Below are 23,583 nucleotides of genomic sequence, written 5' to 3'. Positions count from 1 at the left end.
ATTGTAATCTACATAAATAAAGTACTCAATCAATCAATCAGAAAAATAATAATATAAAATAATACCTTTATTTGTACAAATAGACAAGTTAAAACACATCTAAATAATTTTACAGAATAATAGTAGGTTTTTAACGTGCAGAATGACAGCTCAAGGCCTTTGTGAGTTGCACAAGTCAAAAATGAAAAGAGAAAAAGTTCAGGTACATTGATATAAATGTCTTTGAGTTGCTCAAAATAACATATAACTTTGTGTCGTGAAATCGTGACGTGCAGTATCAATCGTACAAAATCACTCATCTTCAAATGCTATAACTCAAGAATAGGAGTGATGCCAAGGTAATGATATATTCTTGTTCCTCTCGTCAAGTACTATCATACCTGAGATTTTTAGCAATCTTATTTTCTTGACCATTTTTGCAAAATCCATCATGTTCTTGTGTGATCACAATATCCACCTATCTCCACTCCGTCGTCTGTTAATTTTTATTTGAAATAGGGTTTACTAAATTAGTGTAACATTTTTGTTTAAAACAGAATACAAAAATGCATTATATTAATTTGTGTCTTTGGAGGAGGATTGAATGTACTACATTTTCAAATAATTATTATTGATGAAATGATACTGACATCAGAGTGAATATTGGTGAGAAAAGTTATCACAAGAAATGAAATTTATTTTGGTACTGCAATAAGAAAATCAACTTCAATATGGAAAAATAAATAGGGATGCCAACAGCATGTGGTGTTCCCAAGCGGTCACCCATCCAAGTACTGACCACGTTTTTTCTATACCAATCACTTGTTTTTTTCTTGCATCAATCTCAATTAGTGGCTTGAACTCTGGAGAGAGAATAAATTACTTGAAATCCTAAGCTTCTTCAAGCCGGATCTTGACAAACGTGTATTCAGGAATCAGGAATTTCAGCATTACATCATTTATCATTATGAAAATTGTTCCATTGTTGTGGATGAAAATTTGAAGGAATACTATACATAGTTAATACATGTGAGGAACTCATGTTGACATAGTAATATTTCATTTAGCAATGAAATTCAATGTCCACCACACATGTGGATTATGCTTTTCTGACTATACTTTCTTGTATCGGAAGTGATGAATTCCATATGTTCCACCTTCAAGGGTGTAGGCTATGAATAATGTACACACTCCTGATCATTTTATCTCGTTATTTTGAACAATATATTTATTTGAATAATATATAATTATAATATGTTAATGTGTTATATTCTCCACGAATGAAATAGGCCTATACGGCGCACTGTTACTCATCATTTACCCTTAAAAGCTTCTGGTCATCACAGCTATAGAATAGAAAACATTCCCAACTATTTTTTAATAGCTCTGTAAGCTGTAAAGAAAATGCCAAATATTATCATATACGTCGATTTTTTATAAAATGTTAGGGATAAAATAACTGAATCCCAATCTCTTGGTGGATGTATGTTCCAAATCTTAGGTCCACCGAGTTTTCCCATCATATCATTAAGATACAAGTGCAAATCATATGGGCCTATAATGATTGGGAGATGGGAGGGGACAACAGGCTAAATACAAACATGACCTCCTAAATACTTAGGAGGTCCTGATACAAAACACTGTCCCCCTCACAATTTTTTATTGACTAAATTTTCCAGAAAATAGTATTATGATTCCATTTGTTCATTAAGAATTACCATACTTTACTGCTCCTAATTGCATTATTTCAGTCACGATTTGTTTTGGGTAGTTATTCCATTATCAAGTGTCAAAAATTATATTACTATAAAAAATAAGTCCAATTCTCGCTGCGAAATAATTTCAACTGATTAATACGAATTTTTGTGTATTTAGAACTGTATAAAAAAGAATATTCCGTTATATAAATGACCATAGACCATTACCATAGACGTATTGAGAATTTGCAGTTATCTTGTGAAATTTCGAGTCAAAAAAATAACTCCTTTACTAACTCATCCACTTATTTAATGATATATTACTATTTTCAGTTACTCTAATCTATTATATATTATTATAGTTTTACAATGAAATAATGGCAATTAATCTTAAATATTTGATAATACAAAACACAATAAAAAAATATCAAGTAGGCTACCCTCTATTGTATTGCAACACTAGGCTACTAGTTTTAACTCTTCAAAACAATTTTTCCAATTAACTCTTCAAAACAGTGTCCCAATGTGGCAGATGGTCATGGCTTTGTTTTAACCCTCCTAGTACCACATGGTTGCATGAGACATAGAAGACCACGTGGGGTCGTTTCCGACCCAGTCTCCAATTATGATTTTTCCCTCACAAAATTCCATTTGAATTCGAATGGAAATATTATTTATTTGAACATTCATATATTTAAAAGGGGAAAAAAACTTGAATGATTAAAAACTTTTTATAATATGAGTACAAAATTCCAGCTTTCAAGTGGTTCTCAATCTACATCAGGGTGTGGTTATACCACGAACAAGCTTGCTGGTATTCACAACTTAAAAACTAAATCTGCATAAAAAAGGCATAGAAATACATAATTGATAATTTTTCATTTTTTCCTTATTAAGTAATCAGTAGCCCAGAAAAAATGATAGGTAAGACGATTTCAATAGTTGAAATTTCCTAAGATGTAGATCAGTAATTCATAATATTATAAATGATTTGTAATTGAAAATCTGTATTTCAAGAATAATTAATGTTTTTCAATCTACTTACTTGTTTTGAGTTTTTAACTACACAGGCCATCCAATTGTAGCCTACATATTGGTCTACACCTGAAACTAATAAATCACAAATAAATAGCTAAAACTTGGCTGTGCAAATAGTAGCACAAGAAGGTGCAAGAGATTGCATATCATAGTCAATTTGTTGCTCAAAGCTTTTGTCTCAATCTCTAATAACTATAACATAAATCAATTATTTTTTCGAGCTACCATGAGATTCTCATATTAAAATGTCAGCATTAAGTTGGATTGGAAGCATTCATTCTCTATTCATAATCTAAGAGATGAACCTCAAAATCCTGATGGATTTTTAACTGAACAAAAGACCTCAGGTCTTGCTACTGGTTGTGATACTGACTGTGATAATCTTAATGTAAACGACTGTGATAATTTATGTGTACAAAATTGTGATACTCACAATAATACTGACATACATAACCCTACTTTCTCAGGTAGCAAGGTTATGGAAGATGATGACAATGGTTGGAAAACAGTGAAAAATAAATTTAAAAATCCTATCCAACTCAACAAAAACGGAAATAAGATGAACTTTGCTGAAGCAACCAAGAAAAATAAACAAAGACCGTTGGCTAACAAAAATATTGTAGTTGGAACAGACCTAACCAAAAAGAATGAGGGTTCAATATCTACTCTAGTGGGAGAAAAGAGAGCTTGGTTTCACCTAGGGAAAGTAAAATTGGGAACATCAGAAGAAGAGGTTAACACATTTCTAACCAGAACTTTTCCTGAGCTTAGTTTTATAGTGGAAAATCTTGATAGTAAAAGCGAGTCTTATTGTAGCTTCAAGCTTGGAGTGGAGTGGTGCTACCTGGAGAACAGGAAGCAGGTGGTTCAGCTGAGTTGTGCCACATCAAGTATGCAGCATGTCAAGCATGGAGTCCCGCAAGGATCAGTTTTGGGCCCGTTGCTGTTCATATTGCTCATGAACAACTTCACAAGCAGTCAAGGTGCAGTACTCTTTGCGGATGACACCACACTGATTTCCAGGGGCTCCTCGTTGGATCAGGTGGAGGTGGAGTGTTCCAGACTCATTGAAGAAGCAAAGCTGTGGTTTACTGCTAATGGACTGAAGCTCAATGAGGAAAAGACGAATGTACTGATGTGCACATTGAAGAGGCAAGCAGCTGAAGTGGAGCCAGTCAAACTGCTGGGCTTCTGGGTAGATGGAAGACTTAGCTGGAATTACCATGTGAACCGGGTATGTGAGAAGCTGTCTAGAGTGATCTACCTCCTGAGAAGGTTGAGACATGTGGTTGACCGGAGATGCTTGGTGATGGCATATCATTCACTGTTTCAGAGTCACCTGATGTATGGGGTGCTGCTGTGGGGTCATGCTCCAGCTGTACAGAATATCCTACTTCTGCAAAAGAGAGCATTGAGGTTAATGTCGTTTTCAGGCTATAGAGATCATTGTCGTCCCATGTTCAGGAGGTTTGGTGTTCTCACCATCTACAGTCAATACATACTGAGCTCGCTGTTGTACGTCAAGAAAAATCAAACTACTCAAGCGGAGTGACATACACAGCCACAACACTCGACATGCTGCCAAACTGGAATTACCTTGATGCAGACTGGCGCGGACCTATAGCAGTTTTCCTGCTCAGGCCATTCGACTTTTCAACACACTGCCGAGGGAGGTGCAAGACATGCGATATATGGAGTTCTGTGCTGCAGTAAGAAATGGGCTGCTAGATAGGCCTCTGTATTCCCTACAGGTGTGGGATGAGATGCCTCTTTTTGGGGTGGCTGCTCCTCCACTACACGAATGACCATTTTGTGGTTATTACTACTTCTGAAATGACACTGCCGATCTGGAAACACCAGTCCTGGGCAACGACCTCAAGTATCAAGTAAGTATCTTAAGCCGTACTGAAAGATTGAAGTGATCTCACTTCAATGAGGCTTGAAACAGAAGCTCACTTAAAGTTTAGATTTGAATGTGAATAATAGAATAAGGATGAATAATATTACAAACACTGGGGCCCATCTTCTATACCTTCTTCAACAAATAGTTATAAATATAATTTACACTAGGACTCTTGTATTGTTTATTATTTGGGAAACTGTGAAATCATGCAGTATGGCGTACTATCAATTTTATCCTTCAGGTTTGATAGTTTCACAACCTGTTCCTAATGGTAAAGTTATCGGTTCCTTAGCATTAATATCTTGATGTAAGCTATGAATTGGGTCACTTTTTCTAAATAAAAACTCCAGTCTAGAGCAAATAAAAATATAATTTCGTGATTCTTGGTCATTTAAAAATGCTAACACAAAAAAGAGACAATCAGAGCAATTACAGATAGAAAAATAGTAAACACAACTACTTCAGATATAGTCCTTAATATCGGCTCAAAAATCTTCTTTATACTAGAATTAATGTGTTTCAAATGGAAATAACAGATACAAATCTTACAAACTGAAAACGATACTCATCTTATTTGTTTGGGACTTCATAATGTGTGGCCTTTTGATTCATAAATTTTATTTAATTTAGCTCTCTGAACAAGAAAAGAACAAAAATCTCATTTCACAGAAGGCGCATCATATCACTAAATTTATAATAGATATAAAAACATTAATGAATATTCTTACATTGAACATTTTGATAAATATTATGTAGAAATACAGCATAGAATAAATTGTGGATTGATGAACTGGTGAAAAATCAGTGGTGTTCTTTGTGAGTGAATTGTCAAATGAAGGGAAAAGTGTATAGATAAGTTGTGAGGCCATCTACGCTGTATGGAACAGAAACATGGCCAATTTCAAAGAAACAGGAACGAAAGATGGAAGTGACTGAGATGAGAATGTTAAGATGGATGTGTGGGGTTACAAGAAGAGATAGAATAGGAAATGAATTGATCAGAGGCACTGTAAAAGTTGGACCACTGGGAAAGAAAATGCAGTAGACAAGGATGAGGTGGTTTGGGCATGTACAGCGACGGGAGGAGGATTATGTTGGACGAGAGTGCAGGATTTGGTTTTGGATGGTGTGAGAGAACGAGGTAGATCTAGGATGAGGTGGGGAGATAGAATAGCGGCTGACTAGCGGGAAAGTGGTTGGAGGAGAGAGGAAGCATTGGATAGGGCTTTGTGGAGAGGCAGACTAAGAGAAAGAAATGCCGACCCAATTTAAATGGGATAAGGCACATCCAAAGAAGAAGAAGATTTTGATAAAAATTAGCAGAGCCAAAATTTACAGTGCAACACGTCTGGCAGCCATTTTCAGAGAGGACAAAATCTATTGGAAAACGCCCAGATGACGTCACACCAGTGCCAACATAATCTAACAACTTTAAGATAAGTTACATTTTATATAGTTTAATATTTTCAATAAAAACTCTATTTTTAATTTGTTTTTATTTTATTTAACCTTTGTCGCCTGTTAGAATGTTTATTTATTGAGAAAGAAATTTTACTACTTCAAAATGAATCCACATTATCAGCTGACAATCGATTTCATGTGTTAGCCATAAATATGGATTAGTTTTGACTTTGACTATTGACTTTTATCGATCTTGAGTATCGAATCAAAGATTCGATTTTTAGGCACTATTTTGTAGTATTACAAAATGTGAGATCAATTTATCAAATTCATGCACTGGTAAAATATATCATTGTGAGTTTCAAATTCTGCACATAGAGGAATAAATAAATTAATCAGTTTTATTCCTACTAAACTTATTGAGTAATTTTTTTAATTAATTCATTTATTTCCTTTAGGGAAACCTAAGTTATAAATATTATCACTGATGTGAATCAGTGATAGATTTAGAAGATGATAAGGATTTTAAAATGATATATCTTTCGTTCTTAAGAAATTCATCAGTAACTGTATCAATCAGTAATCAGTTGATAAATTATCTAATAATTGTAGTTGAAACTCACTTTTACTGCAAAGAGGCCACAGTATCTTTTCTGTTTCTTCCTTGAACCCTTTTAATTCTGACTCCATCATTGTTATATACTCCATGACCTTGTCCTTATTCAAGCTCGATCCATCCTCGTTCAGCTTGCATTTTTAATTCAAACTATGCATTAAAAATCAATAAAGTATAACATTTAATTTTCAAAAGCACATTTTAAAAACAGGTTTACCGTCCTGGAGGCTGCTATATGGTTTCGATACTTTGTATTCTATTTTAATGCCAATGATGGAAATCACTTTCAAAATTGAGCATTAAAAAAATGGAATAGAATGTAGAACATTGCTACAGCAATTATTTAGTACCATACGACATTTACCTAGGTACATTGTATTTTACTTTTCTGAAATATTTCCTGTTATTTTCAAGGCTCTTGTTAGACCCTCAGAATTTAATGCATTGTTATGAATTTGAAATTCTGTGGGGGATAGTTATTTGTGCAACTTGTGCGCAAAGTGACAGTTTGCTGCACCAAAAGAAACGTTTACGCACGAGCCGTAGGCGAGGGCAGAATGGTTTCTTGAGTGCAGCAGAGAAACTTTGCAAGTATTTCACATTAAATTTTTTCCTACAGTTACCATTGAATATGAGAAGTGGTTGATTATGGGTAAAATGATGGCTGAAATCCATCAAATGTTTGTATAATTTTGCTATTAATAAGAACTTTAATCTATTTTAAACTTGATAATCCAATTGAAAATTAATAATCGATAATTTATTCAAATTAAAAATTAAAGTAATCCAATTAATTTGAAAATTTTGAGTAAATCTTAATTTCTAAATCATTTTTCAACCAATCAATTTATGAATGAGAAAAATATTATTTTTTTTATAATTTCATGAAAACCGTTCTTATTACAGAAATATACAAGAATAACTTTCCTCCATATTTTATTTTACATTGAAAAATATTAATTTCACTCAAATCGGTTCACTGATACTAATGCAGCAATTGCTCAAAATGCCGTCCTTCAACTTGATTACACAGTCTGCACCTTTCAATCATGGACCGTCGAACTGCTATAAAAGCATTTTCATCATCTTGAATGGCACCTGCTGCAGCAACCACTCTTGCCACAAGGTCTTCTTCGTTTTCTACTGGCGTGCTGTAAACAAGGTCTTTCATATGGCCCCAGAAAAAAAAATCTAAAGGGTTGAGGTCAGGTGAACGTGCGGGCCACGGTACTGGTCCACCCCGCCCAATCCACCGCTGACGATAGGTCATGTTCAGAAAGTCCGTAACAACATTTCCGAAATGAGCAGGGGCACCATCATGTTGAAACCAAATATTATATCTGTTTGCAAGAGGCACATCTTCCAAAAGTTCTGGTAGTATGTCTCTTAAAAAAGTAATGTACGTGGGAGAATTCAGACGATTAGGAAGAATGTATGGTCCAATCACGCGATTACCTAAGATACCCGTCCAAACATTCAGCGAAAATCTATGCTGATAACCACGCACTTTGACCTCATGAGGATTGTCTAAGGCCCAGACGTGACTGTTGCGAGAGTTGAAGATTCCTTCTCTTGTAAAGCTGGACTCATCGGTAAATAACACATTTTCTAGAAAATTTGGTTGGATAATGTCTTGCTGAAGAAACCAACGGGCACAGTTTACTCTTGGCTCATAGTCGCGATCAACCAATGAGTGAACTTTTTGAAAGCGGAAGGGGTGAAGTCTTTCCTTGTTTAGTACACGCCACACAGAAGAAGCACTTGAATTGATTTGCTTTGCAACTGCTCTCGTACTCGTTCTAGGATTGAAATCGAATTTCTGCAATACTTCCTCTTCAAAAGCAACATTTCGAACTGCTCGAGGCCTACCAGCAATTACCCTGTTCCGTTCAAATGAACCAACTTCTCTCAGCCGATTGTGAGTTCTTGTGAACACCTTGTCGGAAGGGAGATGGCGGTTTGGAAATGCAGCTGCATACATTCTTCTTGCTTCGGTCGCATTGCCAAGAGCTGCTCCATACATGAAGTGAATATCGGTGTACTCCAGCGAACTAAATTCCATCACAATAATTAAATATTTGTGTAGAAGCAACGTAAGAAAATATTGAAACTGGAAATTTAAGATAGAAATAAGACCTAGGAAACGTGAGACTAAGAAATAGGAAGCACTACATCTGGTTCTTTACTTTTAATGAAACAACAATACTTTTACAAGACAAACGTTATCATCTGAAAACCATTGTAAAATCATCTGTTTGCCCATATGGAGCCATACCGAGTTTCAAAGCTTCATCTAAAATACATCTGGAATTAAAAAACTAATATTGATCTTTAAATGGTGAAAAGTGGTCATGCATGCAGTACGAAAAAAATTAATTTCTCTGTTATTCTTCGACCAATCTTAATAAATTAGGTATCATTGGAATCGTGAATTAATTTGCTAACTTTTTTGTCTCTTGTAAATTTTCTGTAAAATGGATGGTTTTCGAGATATTCGCCATCAAAAATTTAAAATGGCCGCCATTTTGAAAAATTTCAACGAAAAAATTTTTTTTAATTTTTTATAGTTGAGTCTTTATAGCATAAATATTCATGCCAAATTTCAGATCAATACAACATTTCGTTCTTGAGATAAAAATTTTTAAGTGAAAAAAACAAAATGGCAGCTATAAGGATAACCGCTGAGTTTTGGACACTTCAAATATGACATTTGTAGTCTCCTAGCATCCAGGTACAATACCCTAAAATTCTCGACACTACTTCTGAAACACCCTGTATATTATTCAGGTTCCAAGAGAGGCAGAAAAATGTTTTCATACTTTACAGTTGGCAGAAAGACGTGAGTTTTTAAAATAATTTTTCCTTTTTTGTTCTACATGATGTATTCTATTTTAAAGCCTATGATGGAAATCACTTTCAAAATTGAGCATTAAAAAAATGGAATAGAATGTAGAATATTACTACAGCAATTATTCAGTACATATGACATTTACCTAGGTACATTGTATTGTCATAATTTTACTTTTCTGAAATATTTCCTGTTATTTTCAAGGCTCTTGTTAGACCCTCAGAATTTAATGCATTGTTATGAATTTGAAATTCTGTGGGGGATAGTTATTTGTACAACTAGTGCACAAAGTGACAGTTTGTTGCACCAAAAGAAACGTTTACGCACGAGCCATAGGCGAGGGCGGAATGGTTTCTTGAGTGCAGCAGAGAAACTTTGCACATATTTCACATTAAATTTTTCCTACAGTTACCATTGAATATGAGAAGTGGTTGATTATGGGTAAAATGATGGCTGAAATCCATCAAATGTTTGTATAATTTTGTTATTAATAAGAACTTTAATTTATTTTAAACTTGATAATCCAATTGAAAATTAATAATTGATCATTTATTCAAATTAAAAATTAAAGTAATCCAATTAATTTGAAAATTTGAATAATTTTAAGTAGATCTTAATTTCTAAATAATTTTTCAACCAATCAATTTATGAATGAGAAAAATATTATTTGAAATAATGAATAATTAATAATCTTCAAAATGTATAATTTAATGAGTTCTCATTCTTATTTATTTGAAAATCAGAAAAAATATAGATAGAACAAATTCACATTCAAAATGCATGCCAACAATGTCAACAGCTAATACACATAGTATTAGGAGCGGAAAAGTGATTCTTTGCGTTCTGGAATCAGTGCAGGAATGGTCACTTTTCAAGGTAACTGTAAGAAATATCTATTTATGTATTAAGAGCGTAATGCGCAACTTTATCACTTGCACAAAACAGTTCACGCGATGTGAAGTGGAGCGTGATAATTTTGCAAGAGCGATAAAGAAGCATTACGCACAAATTACATACAACATTTTTTCTACAACTGCCCAAACCTGTTAAATTACTTATATCGGCGGAGTTACAATTACCGACTTTTTAGGTTAAGATCTGACTTTTTGGCGAGCTGCTTACAATCAGCTGATTAGGGAGCGTAAAGAAACTCTTCTGCGCATGCATGAATGATTTGGGAGCATAAAGTAAATCTACTGCGCATGCGCGCGGTTGTGATGGTTAGCGAGCGAAAAAGTAGATTCTCCTCAGAAATAAGCTGTTTTACGAGGAGAGTTGAGTGTGTAAATTCTTTCTTTACGCGCAGTTGTAGAAAATAGTTATTTGTATATCTAGAGTGAAAAGTACGACTTTTTCTCCCTGTGGGAAAAAGTTTGAAGCCCGAGGTGAAGCCGAGGGCAACAATTTTCCTGAGGGAGAAAAAGTATTTTTCGCTTGTGATGTACACAAAATTTTTCCTCCATCTACATTTTTTATAGATACTGCAAATTAAATCATTCTAATAACTTACATATTGGTGACAATGTTTCCTAACAACATAACCTAAAATCTAAAACCTAAAAACCGGTCGTCTGATTGGCACTGCCGATTGCGCTATCTATCGGCAAAGTTGTAACAATTATATCAGCTGGGCAGGCTACCAAAATGGCTGACTCCAGATCACGCGGTTCAGATTTGAATTGCAGATCAAAAATATTTGTTGGCTAGTATTTTGAATAGAATAAAATATTTTAAAAATGGTATAAATTTTTATTGTCCACTAATATTAAGAATATAATATCATAGAAACATATATTTCATGAGTTGATCAAATTTCTGGTTGTGGTATTGAATTCAGTTGACTCAATGACAGACACCTCTATTACGCTTTCTCATCTGAGCTTAGACCTTCTAACCTATTACCATGTAAGTTTTTAAAATAGAGATGCTTCCCATGTTATTTAAATGGAGTCACTTTTCCTCCCTAGGGAGTTTTTCTGTTTTTTACTACCGAGAGCGAAAAAGTGACACTTTAGTATTATGTTTCAGGGAGTAAAGTAAGTACTTTAGACAGTAGGTGGAGGAAAAAATATTTTATTCTTTTTAGGAGCAGAAAAACGTTGGTTTTAAAATTTCGTTCAGATATGTCAGTTCACCCCGATTATTCATTCCATTAAAAGCCTGAATCAAATAAGACATATGGTGTATATTTCTTAATATTTACCAAAAGCTGTGAAGAGTTCAGATTAAAAAAAAATCAATTGAAATTGCACGTTAAATACTCTGTAATATTTTGTTCATAATTGATTCTGTCAATAGGACAGCAGACTGGGAGTTTTTTTAGAAGGAATTTAGAGAATGAAATTTATCTTAAGATTCCACTCAGAACGATTCAGCAGTTGAATGAAGCAGCAGAGTATTGCTTTTTACAAATTCAGAAGTCAACATGGAAAAACACCAGGAAATACGACAGCAGGAAAATAAAAGGGTGCAACTACCCATTAGAGGTAAGACAGCTCATTTTAGAAAGAAGAAGTGCAAGAAGATAGCAGCAATCTCGAGACCGATAAAAAAATAACAGATAAATCTTTTAATACGTATCTTTAGAACCCAACAGCAGACAATAGTTCCATACAGATTATTCTTCATGGAATGCCATACTAAAAATCAAGCAGGCAATTCTACAGTCTCCTCCAATCTCTTTTCATAAAAAAGACAGATGGAACTTGGGCAAAGAATAACAGAGAAAATGCAAAAACATTCGTAAATAATCTGGAAAATATATTTGAGCCAAACAACATAAACCTGAATTCAAACTGGAAGAAGATATAATTGTAGGGTTAGAAACACGGATTGATCCAGTTTTCATATAGAAGAGGTTCAAAAAGAAATAGAGACAAATCTAAATACCAAGCAAAAAGCTGCCAGATTTGATTATTTAATCACAAGTGAAATCTTGAAAAAGTTCTCAAGAAAAGGAATCATCATGTTAACATTTATTCAATGCATCATCACAATTGCAACATTTTCCTTCAATCTGGAAGGTGGCTGAAGTGATCAATCATTCTAAATATGGCTGTATCGTACATTGAATATAGTATTATTGTTCTTTTTTCAGTAATAAGCTTTCTTAAATTTTAATTCTTATTTTCTGATATTATAAAGTTGATTTATTAATGGATTATTTATATTATCATTCAACAGAAAATTGCTCCTTCTTAATTTGTTATTAGAAACAGTACAGTACTCACAATTTCCATATTTCTGAAACAGCAGTTCATCCATTCCTGTAAACATCGAATTCATCTATGCAAATGATGAAATTTCATCTACATAAAATTTTATGGTTTTTTTGTTAGAATTATTGCACCATAGCCATTTATAAAATGATGAAACATCTCTTATAATGGAGAAATTATCTTGGAACTGTTAGAAACAGCCATATTATGAGAAGGATGGAGGAAATTTCTCCAAAACTCTATAAATAATGATAATAAATCTCTATTGGCAAAAAACAGAACATTCTACAAACACTACGGTATTGCAGAAAAAGAAAATAACATATAAGGTAAGAGAAAAACCAGTCACAGCTTTCACGGTTTCATAGCTTTTGGACTAAGTATATCCCGAATTCTAATAATCTTTGTCCAGAACAAGCATTATAATAATTAGGTCCAGCATTATAAGTCTGCTTATTCCTAATTGACTGCTTTTCCACTCGCTTTGCTTGGCAAGTGGATCATGAGGGGAGGGGAGGGTCTTAGTTTCAGTTCATCACAACATAACCAAAAAAGGTTCTGTTCACTATTTTTCAAGTAATGTTTAACGGTAGATTTGGGGGTTGAGTTTTTGCTTTTGAATTGGTATATGGTGTTATTATTTGTAATTTATATTAGAAATATAATTTGTGATAGAATAATATATATCGAGATCTGAGATGAAGTGAATGAATGTCACCCGTCATGAGTGACCAAAAAAGTATATACTATTTGAAATCTCAACTGCCAACTATTATTTTTTCAAGTGTTATCAAACACTTATTGTAACATCTAAATACATATTCAACACTAATAAAATCTTCATTTCATATAAAGAGAGAAAATATCTGAAATGGCGGGCCCATTATTGCAGACCATAATTTTGAAGTCACAGGAAAATGGTATTTTCAATTCTAGTAAGATCCCTAATCAAAGTACAGCCAATATCAAGCAGTCACCATAATTTTTGCCAATCCTACTGTTTGTGTGCGCTGTAGGCTATGTGAGTATATTATGAACAAGTTGATGATGCTTCTATTTTCTTGTTATTTTGCCAATCATGCTATTTTGCCAGCTTCGGGAATAATTTTAGAAATTTGTGAATGTTAGGCTCCGTTTTCCTCATCATATTTTATATTCTCATTTATTGAAGAATCATTTTCAGCTTACACAGCTTATTTAGAGTGAAAGGATTACTTGCAAAATTAATTATAGGTATTTGAAGTTTTGAAATCCAAACTTGATAGAAATCTATAATCGAATTTTTACCTTGCAGATAGAATAATTTTCATCATGAGATTCATCATGAGATTCATCATGAGATCCATCATGAGATACATCATGAGATACATCATGAGATTCATCATGAGATCCATCATGAGATACATCATGAGATACATCATGAGATTCATCATGAGATCCATCATGAGATACATCATGAGATACATCATGAGATTCATCATGAGATACATCATGAGATACATCATGAGATACATCATGAGATACATCATGAGATACATCATGAGATCCACTTTCAATGTCTTTTTCAAATTTTGTGAAGCAGTGATCTGGAATAAGAATACACAATTATTATCAAAATACACGTCTATAAGTATGATGATGATAATAAGGAAGGTTGTTTATTGAATCATCACAACATTTCTTGATCAAATGTTTGTTTCATTCACACATATTCATAATATTAAACCAGCATTTCTTACAATATTGGAAATATTACATTACCCATTTAATCAATTGTAATCATAACTACTCTTTCATTGATAAAATTTGTTGAATGAGAATTGTTATTGTGGAATTTTTCCATAATTGTAAAAACAGTTTTATTTTTGTCACATCCACATTGCCCTGCTACCAAATTTATCCAAATAGGTTTGATAGTATTTCACCTACCCAAGGAAAGTCATCAGTTCCAATTTTTCTAATATCTTGATAAATCATGAACGGATTTAATGGCTATGAATGAAAAGTCCAGTTCAGAGCAAATCAAATTATAATTTTCATAATACTTGGGCAATTTACAACAAATATTTACTGAACAAAACCATTTGATACTTGAACAGAAAATTCTTACAAGCTAAAATACTTATCTATTCATATTGAGCTTATATATTTGTCTACAGGCTTTCAAAATTACACAAAACATTCAATACAAATTTAGAACACAATAAAATTATTCAGATCTCAATTGAAACATTTTAAATTTCAATTTTATAGAAAAATTTCAAGAGAACTAAAAACACTTCTACAAGTCAGCAGCCATTTTTTCATGAGAGACTCGTCTAGCCAGCAGCCATTTTTTCATGAGAGACACGTCTGAGAGAAACACCTAGAATAAGCACCTAAAGCTCCCAAGCAAAACATAGACACGTCATCGATTGCCAATGTTAAGTTCGCATATCGATTACACCGATATATTTGCTATCAAGTTTTATTGATATCGAATTGAAGATTCGATTTTAATTGAGAAAAATGTAATATTACAACATTTATTAGACTTTTATACAGACTTCAGCTGAATATGTGCTGGTTTCAATCCAAAACTGCAGTCCTGCATAAAAATCTAATGAATGTGGATGTGACAAAAATAAAACTGTTTTTTTTTTATTACTCTTTCATTCTTCAATTTATCTACTTCATCACTAGCTATTCTTCCACCTTCAATCCTTGAAAAGGTGAAAAAGGTATCAGGAAAAGTAAATAGACGGTAGATATGAAAGGATGGGATGGGGGAAGAATAATAAGGGAAGGATTGAAAAAAGAGACCGATCGGACCAGGTGTTAAAAAAAGATTTGAAATACTAGATGAGTTACAAAGGATTGCAGAATAAGCAAGCACACAAGTCAGAAGAGAAACATCTCATAGATAGGAGAAGTAATTGCATTTGATCCAGGTGTTAATATCCTGTTTAAGTTTTTTAGTTATTTTCGCACATTCAATATACAGTTCGGGGATTGTACTAATGATTTTACTGCTTATGTATATAAGTTGTCTTCTGATGGTTTCTATGTTTGTATTGTAAATTAAATATTTATTTTCTGTAGGTCTTAGGCTGTATAGACTGTTGGCAGCGTTATTTGTAGGAGGGAAATCAGTTTTATGCTATTACAATATTGATAATTTTGAAGAGAAACATCTCATAGATAGAATAAGTAATTGCATTTGATCCATGAGTTGAAAAAGTCCTGTACGTGTATAAGCTATGTTAGTGCATGTAGGCATCCATTCTTCGAAAGATTAGATATGATTAGAGTTCTCTTCATGAATGTTACATGAGTACATGAATGTTACATGAGTACATGAATGTTACATGAGTACATGAATGTTACATGAGTACATGAATGTTACATGAGTACATGAATGTTACATGAGTACATGAATGTTACATGAGTACATGAATGTTACATGAGTACATGAATGTTACATGAGTACATGAATGTTACAATACTCTGGCTCATACACTAATTTATATTGAATAACAAGTGTCGGTATAGCTAATTATTCAACATATTATTCTTCATCTATACTATAATTATATTAAGGAAGGAATTGACTTATAAATGTACGGGATACGAAATACGTGTTTGCCGCATCATATCACATCTGAACTACTAAACTGATCAACTAGACATTTTGTTCAATGATTTTTGGAATTAAAGATCTATAGTACCTAGGCTTTACATATTGAAATGAGTTTAAGTGATGTTGCGAAACATTATATATTTTTCCTACAGTTACGTTGAAAAGTGGCCATTGCTGCACTGATTACAGAACGCAAAGAATCACTTTTCCGCTCTAGTGCGGGAAAAATTTTTCTGCACTCCAGATTTGCAACATGGCAACGCAAAATACTTAGTAGGTTATATGGAGCAACAGTGCAGCAAAATGAAAATGAAGTTGGTAACAGTGACTGCTGTGGCTGCTATAGTGAGCAGAGGTGCAACCAAGCACAACGCGCTAATTATTATTCATTATATATTATAACCAAGGACAACGAGGACTTTAGGATTTTAGGATTAAGGTTTTTATCAATAATAAAATTACACAGAAAAACATTTGATGCATTTCAGGCAATTTTACCCATAATTACCCACTTTTCATATTCAATGGTAACTGTAGGAAAAACTTGACGTGAAATACGTGCGCAAAGTTCCTCTGCTGCACTCAAGAAACCATTCCGCCCTCGCCTACGGCTCGGGCGTAAACGTTTCTTTCGGTGCAGCAAACTGACACTTTGCGCACTAGTTGCACAAATAACTATTCTAAACTTGGAATGTGATTTGTGCTTCTGAAATAGTATGGTAATCACGTTTGTTTAGTATGAAATATATACGTTTATCAGAATATGCATAGTAGTTCATACAATAGTTTCATAATAAGGTTCTTTTATTATACATGAGTGCAACGTGTCATAAGTATTTTAAAGACCATATAAAACTGTTGTATTCATTATTTTATCTACAATGGTCGTAGATAAAATAATGAATACAACTGCAAAACGGCCCTTCCCGTCCTTGTGACTTAAGATACTATTATCTACGACCATTCAAATAATCACATTACTGAGAAGGATAGAAATCAATCAACTAACTATACATTATGGTATGGTCAAAATATTGAAATAACAATATGTAAAAAGCTACTCAGAGAGAGAGAGAGAGAGAGGAGAGAGAGAGAGAGAGAGAGAGAGAGAGAGAGAGAGAGAGAGAGAGAGAGAGAGAGAGAGAGAGAACAGTGAACTTAAAATAATGAAATCTTGAAATACTTAAAATAAGACGAACTGAAAACTTGACAAACGGAAAACATGACGTACTGAAAACATAACAAACTAAGAACTTGATGGATTTAAAACCTGAAGAATTGAAAACTTGACAGTTTGAGAACTTGACACAAGGAAATTTAGATGTACTGAAAACTTGATAAATTGACATCTTGACGAATTGAAAACTAAATAAACTGAAAACTTGGTAAATTCTAAACTCTACATACTGAAAACTTGACGTACCTGGAATCTGACTAGTTGAAAACTTGTCAAACTGAAACCTGCTCTCAGAAATCTTGTCTTAATGTAACTTAGACGCCACCAGAATCGGAAACCATGTTATAATGTTCAAGTCGTTGCATAATGTTCACGAAATTATCGTATAGTTTTAAAAATACAATGCGAAAGCACCCCTGTTATGCCATTTATTGGCATAATGTAATGCCTACATTATGACATGATAGTAGATAAATTAATAAACATATGAGCATAAAAATGATTAAACATGAAATATTATTACCTACTCATATAATAAAATTCATACATTGGTATCTGATTCATTTTGAATTGAAATTTACAGCAGCAAATTAAGTTATTATTGTGCTAGAGAAACTTGATATTTGACAAAAATGATTAATTCTAATTATAATAATGATAGGAATTTCTCACTTACTTCAATACATGAAACAAAGAAAAAAGAAGCACTTGCTAAGCAAATTAATAGAGGAAGACGCATGTTTCCAAATCCACTTGCTTTTTAAAAGATTCTGTTATAGGTAGCCTATCAAATTCAATTCAATTTCTCCCTTCAACGTGAAATATTTGTTAAAAATTATTTGACATTGTATCAGAATCAGTGAAGGTTATTTTTCCATGATCCATATCACTTGCATGAAACCAATGATACCAATCTAGTTTAGCTCTGTGTCCAAACTATGTTGAATCTAATCAAGAGAAATGTGAAACTACTCTATTGTAATTATGTTTTTTTATAAAATTATTGCTGTATCAAGTCCATTAGTATTTTATAGCTTCCTTTATTAGCGAGCGTTATTGGTTATTGAATATGCTTTATATGATTCAGTTTTGATCATTGATAACTCTTATCGTAACAATCTTTTCAAATACGCATATTTATTCATGATTGATGGCCGGGTTGGTCTAGTGGTCAGGAGGGTTAGAAACTTCAGCCTGCTTGCTAGCACTGCTGTCTGGTTTCTGGTTTGTGGGTTCGAATCCCGCCGATGGCATGAACATTAATTTGTTCATTTCATCAAATCACCCCCGCACGGACAAAAAAGGCTATGTGGGCTTCATCCACAATACAATAATAGAATCATCAAACACGAAAATAATAAATTGAAAATTGGTCAATAGCTATGTTTTTCTCAACTGGACTGAGTTTTTGTAATCAGCTTCCTAGCATAATTGAATTGAAATGAATTTCTATTTTTATTAATAAACAAATAAATTACAGATGAGATGTGTATAGTAAATCAAATTTCATAAAAATCACTTTGAGAGTCAACTCATTCAAATAATCATTATGAGTTTGAGCTTTTAACTCATCTAAACATCATCGGGACTTTCAGACAGTGCAAACTTTTTATCAAACCAATAGATTTTTTCATTCAGAACGTTATGACAAAAATTCAACCCTCTGAATATCAATTGGTATGAATGACAATAATTAAAATTATTCATTCAACTCAAATCAATTTCAACCTCATAAATTTCGAGAAATATGCAAATTTCAACACTTATCAAGAGCATCAGTGCAACTTCCCCTTGCTATTAGCAGACACACTCAATTTGTTATTTTTATATTCTCCCAAGTTCCAACTCAATGTTCATTTTTTGACAATGACAATATTTAATTGGGTTAGCGAATTCTATGATGAAGATTTCTCACTCTATCGACTACAATATTAAACTTTCAAATTCTGAATTCATGCTGTAGTTGGATGGACTTGTATTTTCATAACACAACAATATGTAGACCAGAAGAATGTTCCGTTCTCTTCTTTAAATATAATCAATGACAATGCTAAGGACAAAGCTGAGCTTGTCAGTCCTATTGCGTGGGCAGTGGGCGCGAATACTTCTAATTGCATTTTATTATATTGGCCTCGAGTCAGGTCTCTATATTATCCTCCCAATCATATTAATTCATTACAGTTCTTTATTGAATAAACGGATGTAGGGCTTAATTCAGAGCACAGCAATACAGTATTTCGATTCTCCTCTTCCTGGTCGTAAACTCAAATTCAACTATATAGTTCCAGGTATTTCGAAAGTGAATGGCGTAGATTGTTCTTTTCATGTTTATATTTCAATTTTACTAAAAAAATTATTCTGTGGCAATTTATAAATAGCTCCACGGCTAGAAGACCAACTTCTTGTTCAATTCAATTTGTCCAGTGCTCCAGAATCATCGCACTAAAAATTTAGTCGATTCGGAATTAGCCTAATATTCCCGAAACGGCCCTCTTTTAATACCTGGTAATGTGATTAATACACAAGATTCTCTTTGCGGCAATAATCAAAATCAAGCTCTAGTTATTTTGTTGTAAAAAAGGAAGAAGAAGAAAATGGACTTAATTTTAAAAAGTAAAATCATAACCCTTTTTCGGACTTTAAAAATGTTTTCTTGATTTGGAAGAGAAATAGTACAAGTAGTATCCTTTGTTTTTCTCTCCCGACCAGTGCTTCATTTTAAAAATTAAAAAGAAATGAAAATTTTTTCCCACAGTTACCTTGAAAAGTGACCATTCCTGCACTGATTACAGAACGAAGAATCACTTTTCCGCTCTAGTGCTCGAAGTATTACTTTGCGTACTCTTAATACTTTGCGTATTATTTTGCAGTCATCCCAATCAGCTGTTGACATTGTTGGCGTGTATTTTGAATGCGAATTTGTTCTATCTATATTTTTCTCTGATTTTCAAATAAATAAAAATGAGAACTCATTAAATTAATAATAATAATAATAATAATTTATTTCTCGTAAAAAGGAAAAATCACAATTACAATTTCAAATGAAAACATATAACATAACAGTGTGAAGAAACATTTCAATTTTCAATGAAATTATATAACAAAATAATCATACAATTTCATTGATTACAATTATACTTACACATTTCAATATTATTAATTATTCATTATTTCTAATATTTTTTTCATTCATAAATTGATTGGTTGAAAACTTATTTAGTTTTTGATTTACTCGAATTATTCAAATTTTCAAATTTATTGAATTAATTTAATTTTTAATTTGAATAAATTATTGATTGGATTATCAAGTTTGAAATAAATTGAAGTTATTAATAACAAAATTATACAGACAAACATTTGATGGATTTCAGCCATCATTTTACCCATAATCAACCACTTCTCATATACAATAATAACTTTAGGAAAAATTTAATGTGAATTATGTGAGCAAAGTTCCTCCGCTGCACTCAAGAAACCATTCCGCCCTCGCCTACGGCTCGTGCGTAAACGTTTCTTTTGGATTTCGGTGCAGCAAACTGTCACTTTGCGCACTAGTTGTACAAATTACTATGGGCCGGTCTCCGAGCTCGGGATTTAGCTAAGTCCTAGACTTTAAACAGCTCGAGTCAGAAAATTAGCTTTCCAAAACGGGGCGTAGTCGCAGCTTTTATAACAGTAGTCGTAGTTTTTATTATCTCATTTCTATAATTGGAAACGTTTTTCCTTGACGAAATTAGACATTCCTAAATAATTCAAAATAACTGAAACTTTACACTATTTTCTCTTTATTTTATTTTGTGTTCAATTTTCTAGTTTTTCGAAATTTAATTCAAACGTGACTATGACAATGACTGCGACTACGCCCCGTTTTGGAAACCCAATTTTCTGACTCCAGCTGTTTAAAGTCTAGGACTTAGCTAAATACCGAGCTCGGAAACCGGCCCTATACTCTGCGAAAATTGAAGAAGAGAATCGGAACTCAAAATTTGTAAAGACAAAATGCACTGTAGTTATTTTGTTGGACTTTGTAAAAATGAAAGAATATAATAAATAGAAGTGAACATTTTTGATAAATCTAGATGTGGGTTGTGAGAATGATATAATTGAGCCGCATACTTACTACATACTCCATATAATCCGTATTGCCACTTGTTCAAAGCACGTGCCCAGGCTAGACAAAGAGGAATTGCCTGCTGAGTGACATTTGGTAATTGGCCATACTTTTCTTTTGAAAAACATTTCTTTTGAAAGCTGTCACGCTCGTGACCAGACTAAAAAGATGCGGGAAAAGTTTGAATGTAAATTTATGCTTGCTATTCGTGACTTCTGTACTCTTCTAAACTGAGACTACATTACTATAACTACTAGGAGAGGAGCAATGTCACTGTAGCCTTCATCTCTGACTTCTCTCTCTCCTAGGGGATTACCTCTTTCTTATTCACTTACCTCTTCCTCCTCCTCCTTCCTCCTTACCTCCTCCTACCTCCTACCGCATCTTTTCCTCTTCTTCTTCTTCCTCTTCTTCCTCCTCCTCTTCCTCCTTACCTCCTCCTACCTCCTCCCGCATCTTTTCCTACAGTATTTCTCTTCTTCTTCTTTCTCTGTACGTCTATCACTTCTTTGATCTCTCACTTCATTTTTCTCTCTCTTTCTTGATCTTCCTGTCCTTTTCCACCGTTATCACCAAGCATTGATTTGTTCTTATAATGAAGATGATCGCCTCCGTGTATTGTTCATTCTTACATTCATGCATTGCACTGTTGAGAGAAAGCAAAAGAAGTGTCTCGAGTGGATCCTTTTTTCACACCTTCTTCACTGTATTCTCTTTTACTCGTCCTTCTTTTTCTTCTTGCTTATTTCTGATGCAACTTTTCTACACTTCTCAACTTTCCTATTCTTTTTTTTCCTTTTTCTTCATGTCATTTTCTTTCGTGTTTTATTGTGCATTAATTCTTTCATTTCCCTCTCCTCTCTCTCTCTATCTCTCTCTCTCTCTCTCTCTCTCTCTCTCATCCTCTCCCCTTCTCTGTTCAATTATTATTCAGTTATTGAGTTTTTAATTTTATATTGCCATTTTTTTGTGAATGTTACCATAGGCAACAGTCTTGTAACAATTGTCAATAAATATAGTATATCTTCTCTTATAATTATTATATCTTCTCCACTCCTAGAATTCAGTCTCTGCTCAAGAACAAATTCTGAATACTTGAAAAGTGAGATAGGCCTACTGAAGACTGCATGTCACTCAATTAGGCCTATTGAGTTTAAAATAGTCGCTCAGTAGTTTGGAATAATTGGCCTTGAAAATACTCAAACTACTCTTCTCAAATTGAGATTTGGAATGATTATTGTACATAGCAAGTGATAGGATTATTCAAATGTGTTTGAAGGCTTTTGAAAAAATACTTTAGGGTAAGGGAAAAATGTATCTCACGGGATTCAGTGACTTCAATATGGTGAATGAAACTACAACTAGAGATAGCGATTAAAATGGAGCAGATAAAAAAATCGAACAGAGTTAAATTTAGAAAGAGTGTTTCCATTCATCAAGGTTAGAGTTTGCGTCTGTTGTGATCAAGTAAGATATTAATGATGTTAGCATACTACATATGTATTGTTAGAACCTCCTGGTACAAATCCGCATACCTCGTTCGATAGCAGATCCTGACCTACGTTAACATAACTAAAGGAGGAATTGCTGCTATTACTGTATCTCTAAATTGCTCTACATCCTTGGTGCTTTACCTTTCTTTGTTCAAGTCTCTCTTGTATTGTTCGATTTCAAGCACAATAGAAGAGCCCACACACCACAGGGTATTGATAATGTTAATAAAAAAATATTATAATTATTTCTTTTCAAATAATATTTGTACTCATTATAGAACGAGTTATAAAATTGATTCGCGTATGAGTCAGCTAGCACCTTCTTTTGTGGGTTGACTGGTTCAAAAATATTAGCCTGTTCTATTTTGGCCATGATCATTACAAGAATGAAACGAATGTTTTCCGTTTAACTATAATAATAATCACATGTATGTGAGTCATCGCCTCGAGGTGTCATTTTCTTAGTCATCTATGCAGACATTC

At 33.3% G+C, this 23,583-nt stretch overlaps 1 protein-coding gene across 2 annotated transcripts; it reads right to left on the bottom strand.

The window, feature by feature from the left end:
* Nucleotides 1-1,176: 1,176 nt before the first annotated feature.
* On the bottom strand, nt 1,177-21,841 carry LOC111048671. Of its 2 annotated transcripts, XM_039437639.1 has the most exons (5): nt 21,617-21,841; nt 12,713-12,748; nt 6,642-6,765; nt 2,722-2,786; nt 1,177-1,372 (listed from the first exon to the last, which is right to left on the bottom strand). In XM_039437639.1, the coding sequence occupies exons 1-5, from the start codon at nt 21,626-21,628 to the stop codon at nt 1,286-1,288; spliced, it is 324 nt and encodes a 107-aa protein (XP_039293573.1). In that variant the 5' UTR covers nt 21,629-21,841; the 3' UTR covers nt 1,177-1,285. The 2 variants fall into 2 exon arrangements, with proteins under 2 accessions (XP_039293573.1, XP_039293574.1); XM_039437640.1 differs by lacking the exon at nt 12,713-12,748.
* Nucleotides 21,842-23,583: the final 1,742 nt, after the last annotated feature.

The sequence above is a fragment of the Nilaparvata lugens genome, chromosome 11 (genome assembly GCF_014356525.2).
Source record: "Nilaparvata lugens isolate BPH chromosome 11, ASM1435652v1, whole genome shotgun sequence".
Taxonomy (NCBI): domain Eukaryota; kingdom Metazoa; phylum Arthropoda; class Insecta; order Hemiptera; family Delphacidae; genus Nilaparvata; species Nilaparvata lugens.
Note: the sequence above shows the minus strand (reverse complement) of the source record. Positions and strands in the feature narration are given on the sequence as shown.

Bases quoted from the DNA above. Each gene is read 5' to 3' on its own strand.
- LOC111048671 (XM_039437639.1), bottom strand. The intron at 2,787-6,641 runs GTGAGTTTCAAC...GTGATTTATTAG, and splicing joins GTGGCCTCTTTGCAGTAAAA to TTTCAGGTGTAGACCAATAT. The intron at 1,373-2,721 runs GTAAGTAGATTG...TTTTCTTTACAG, and splicing joins TAGTTAAAAACTCAAAACAA to CTTACAGAGCTATTAAAAAA.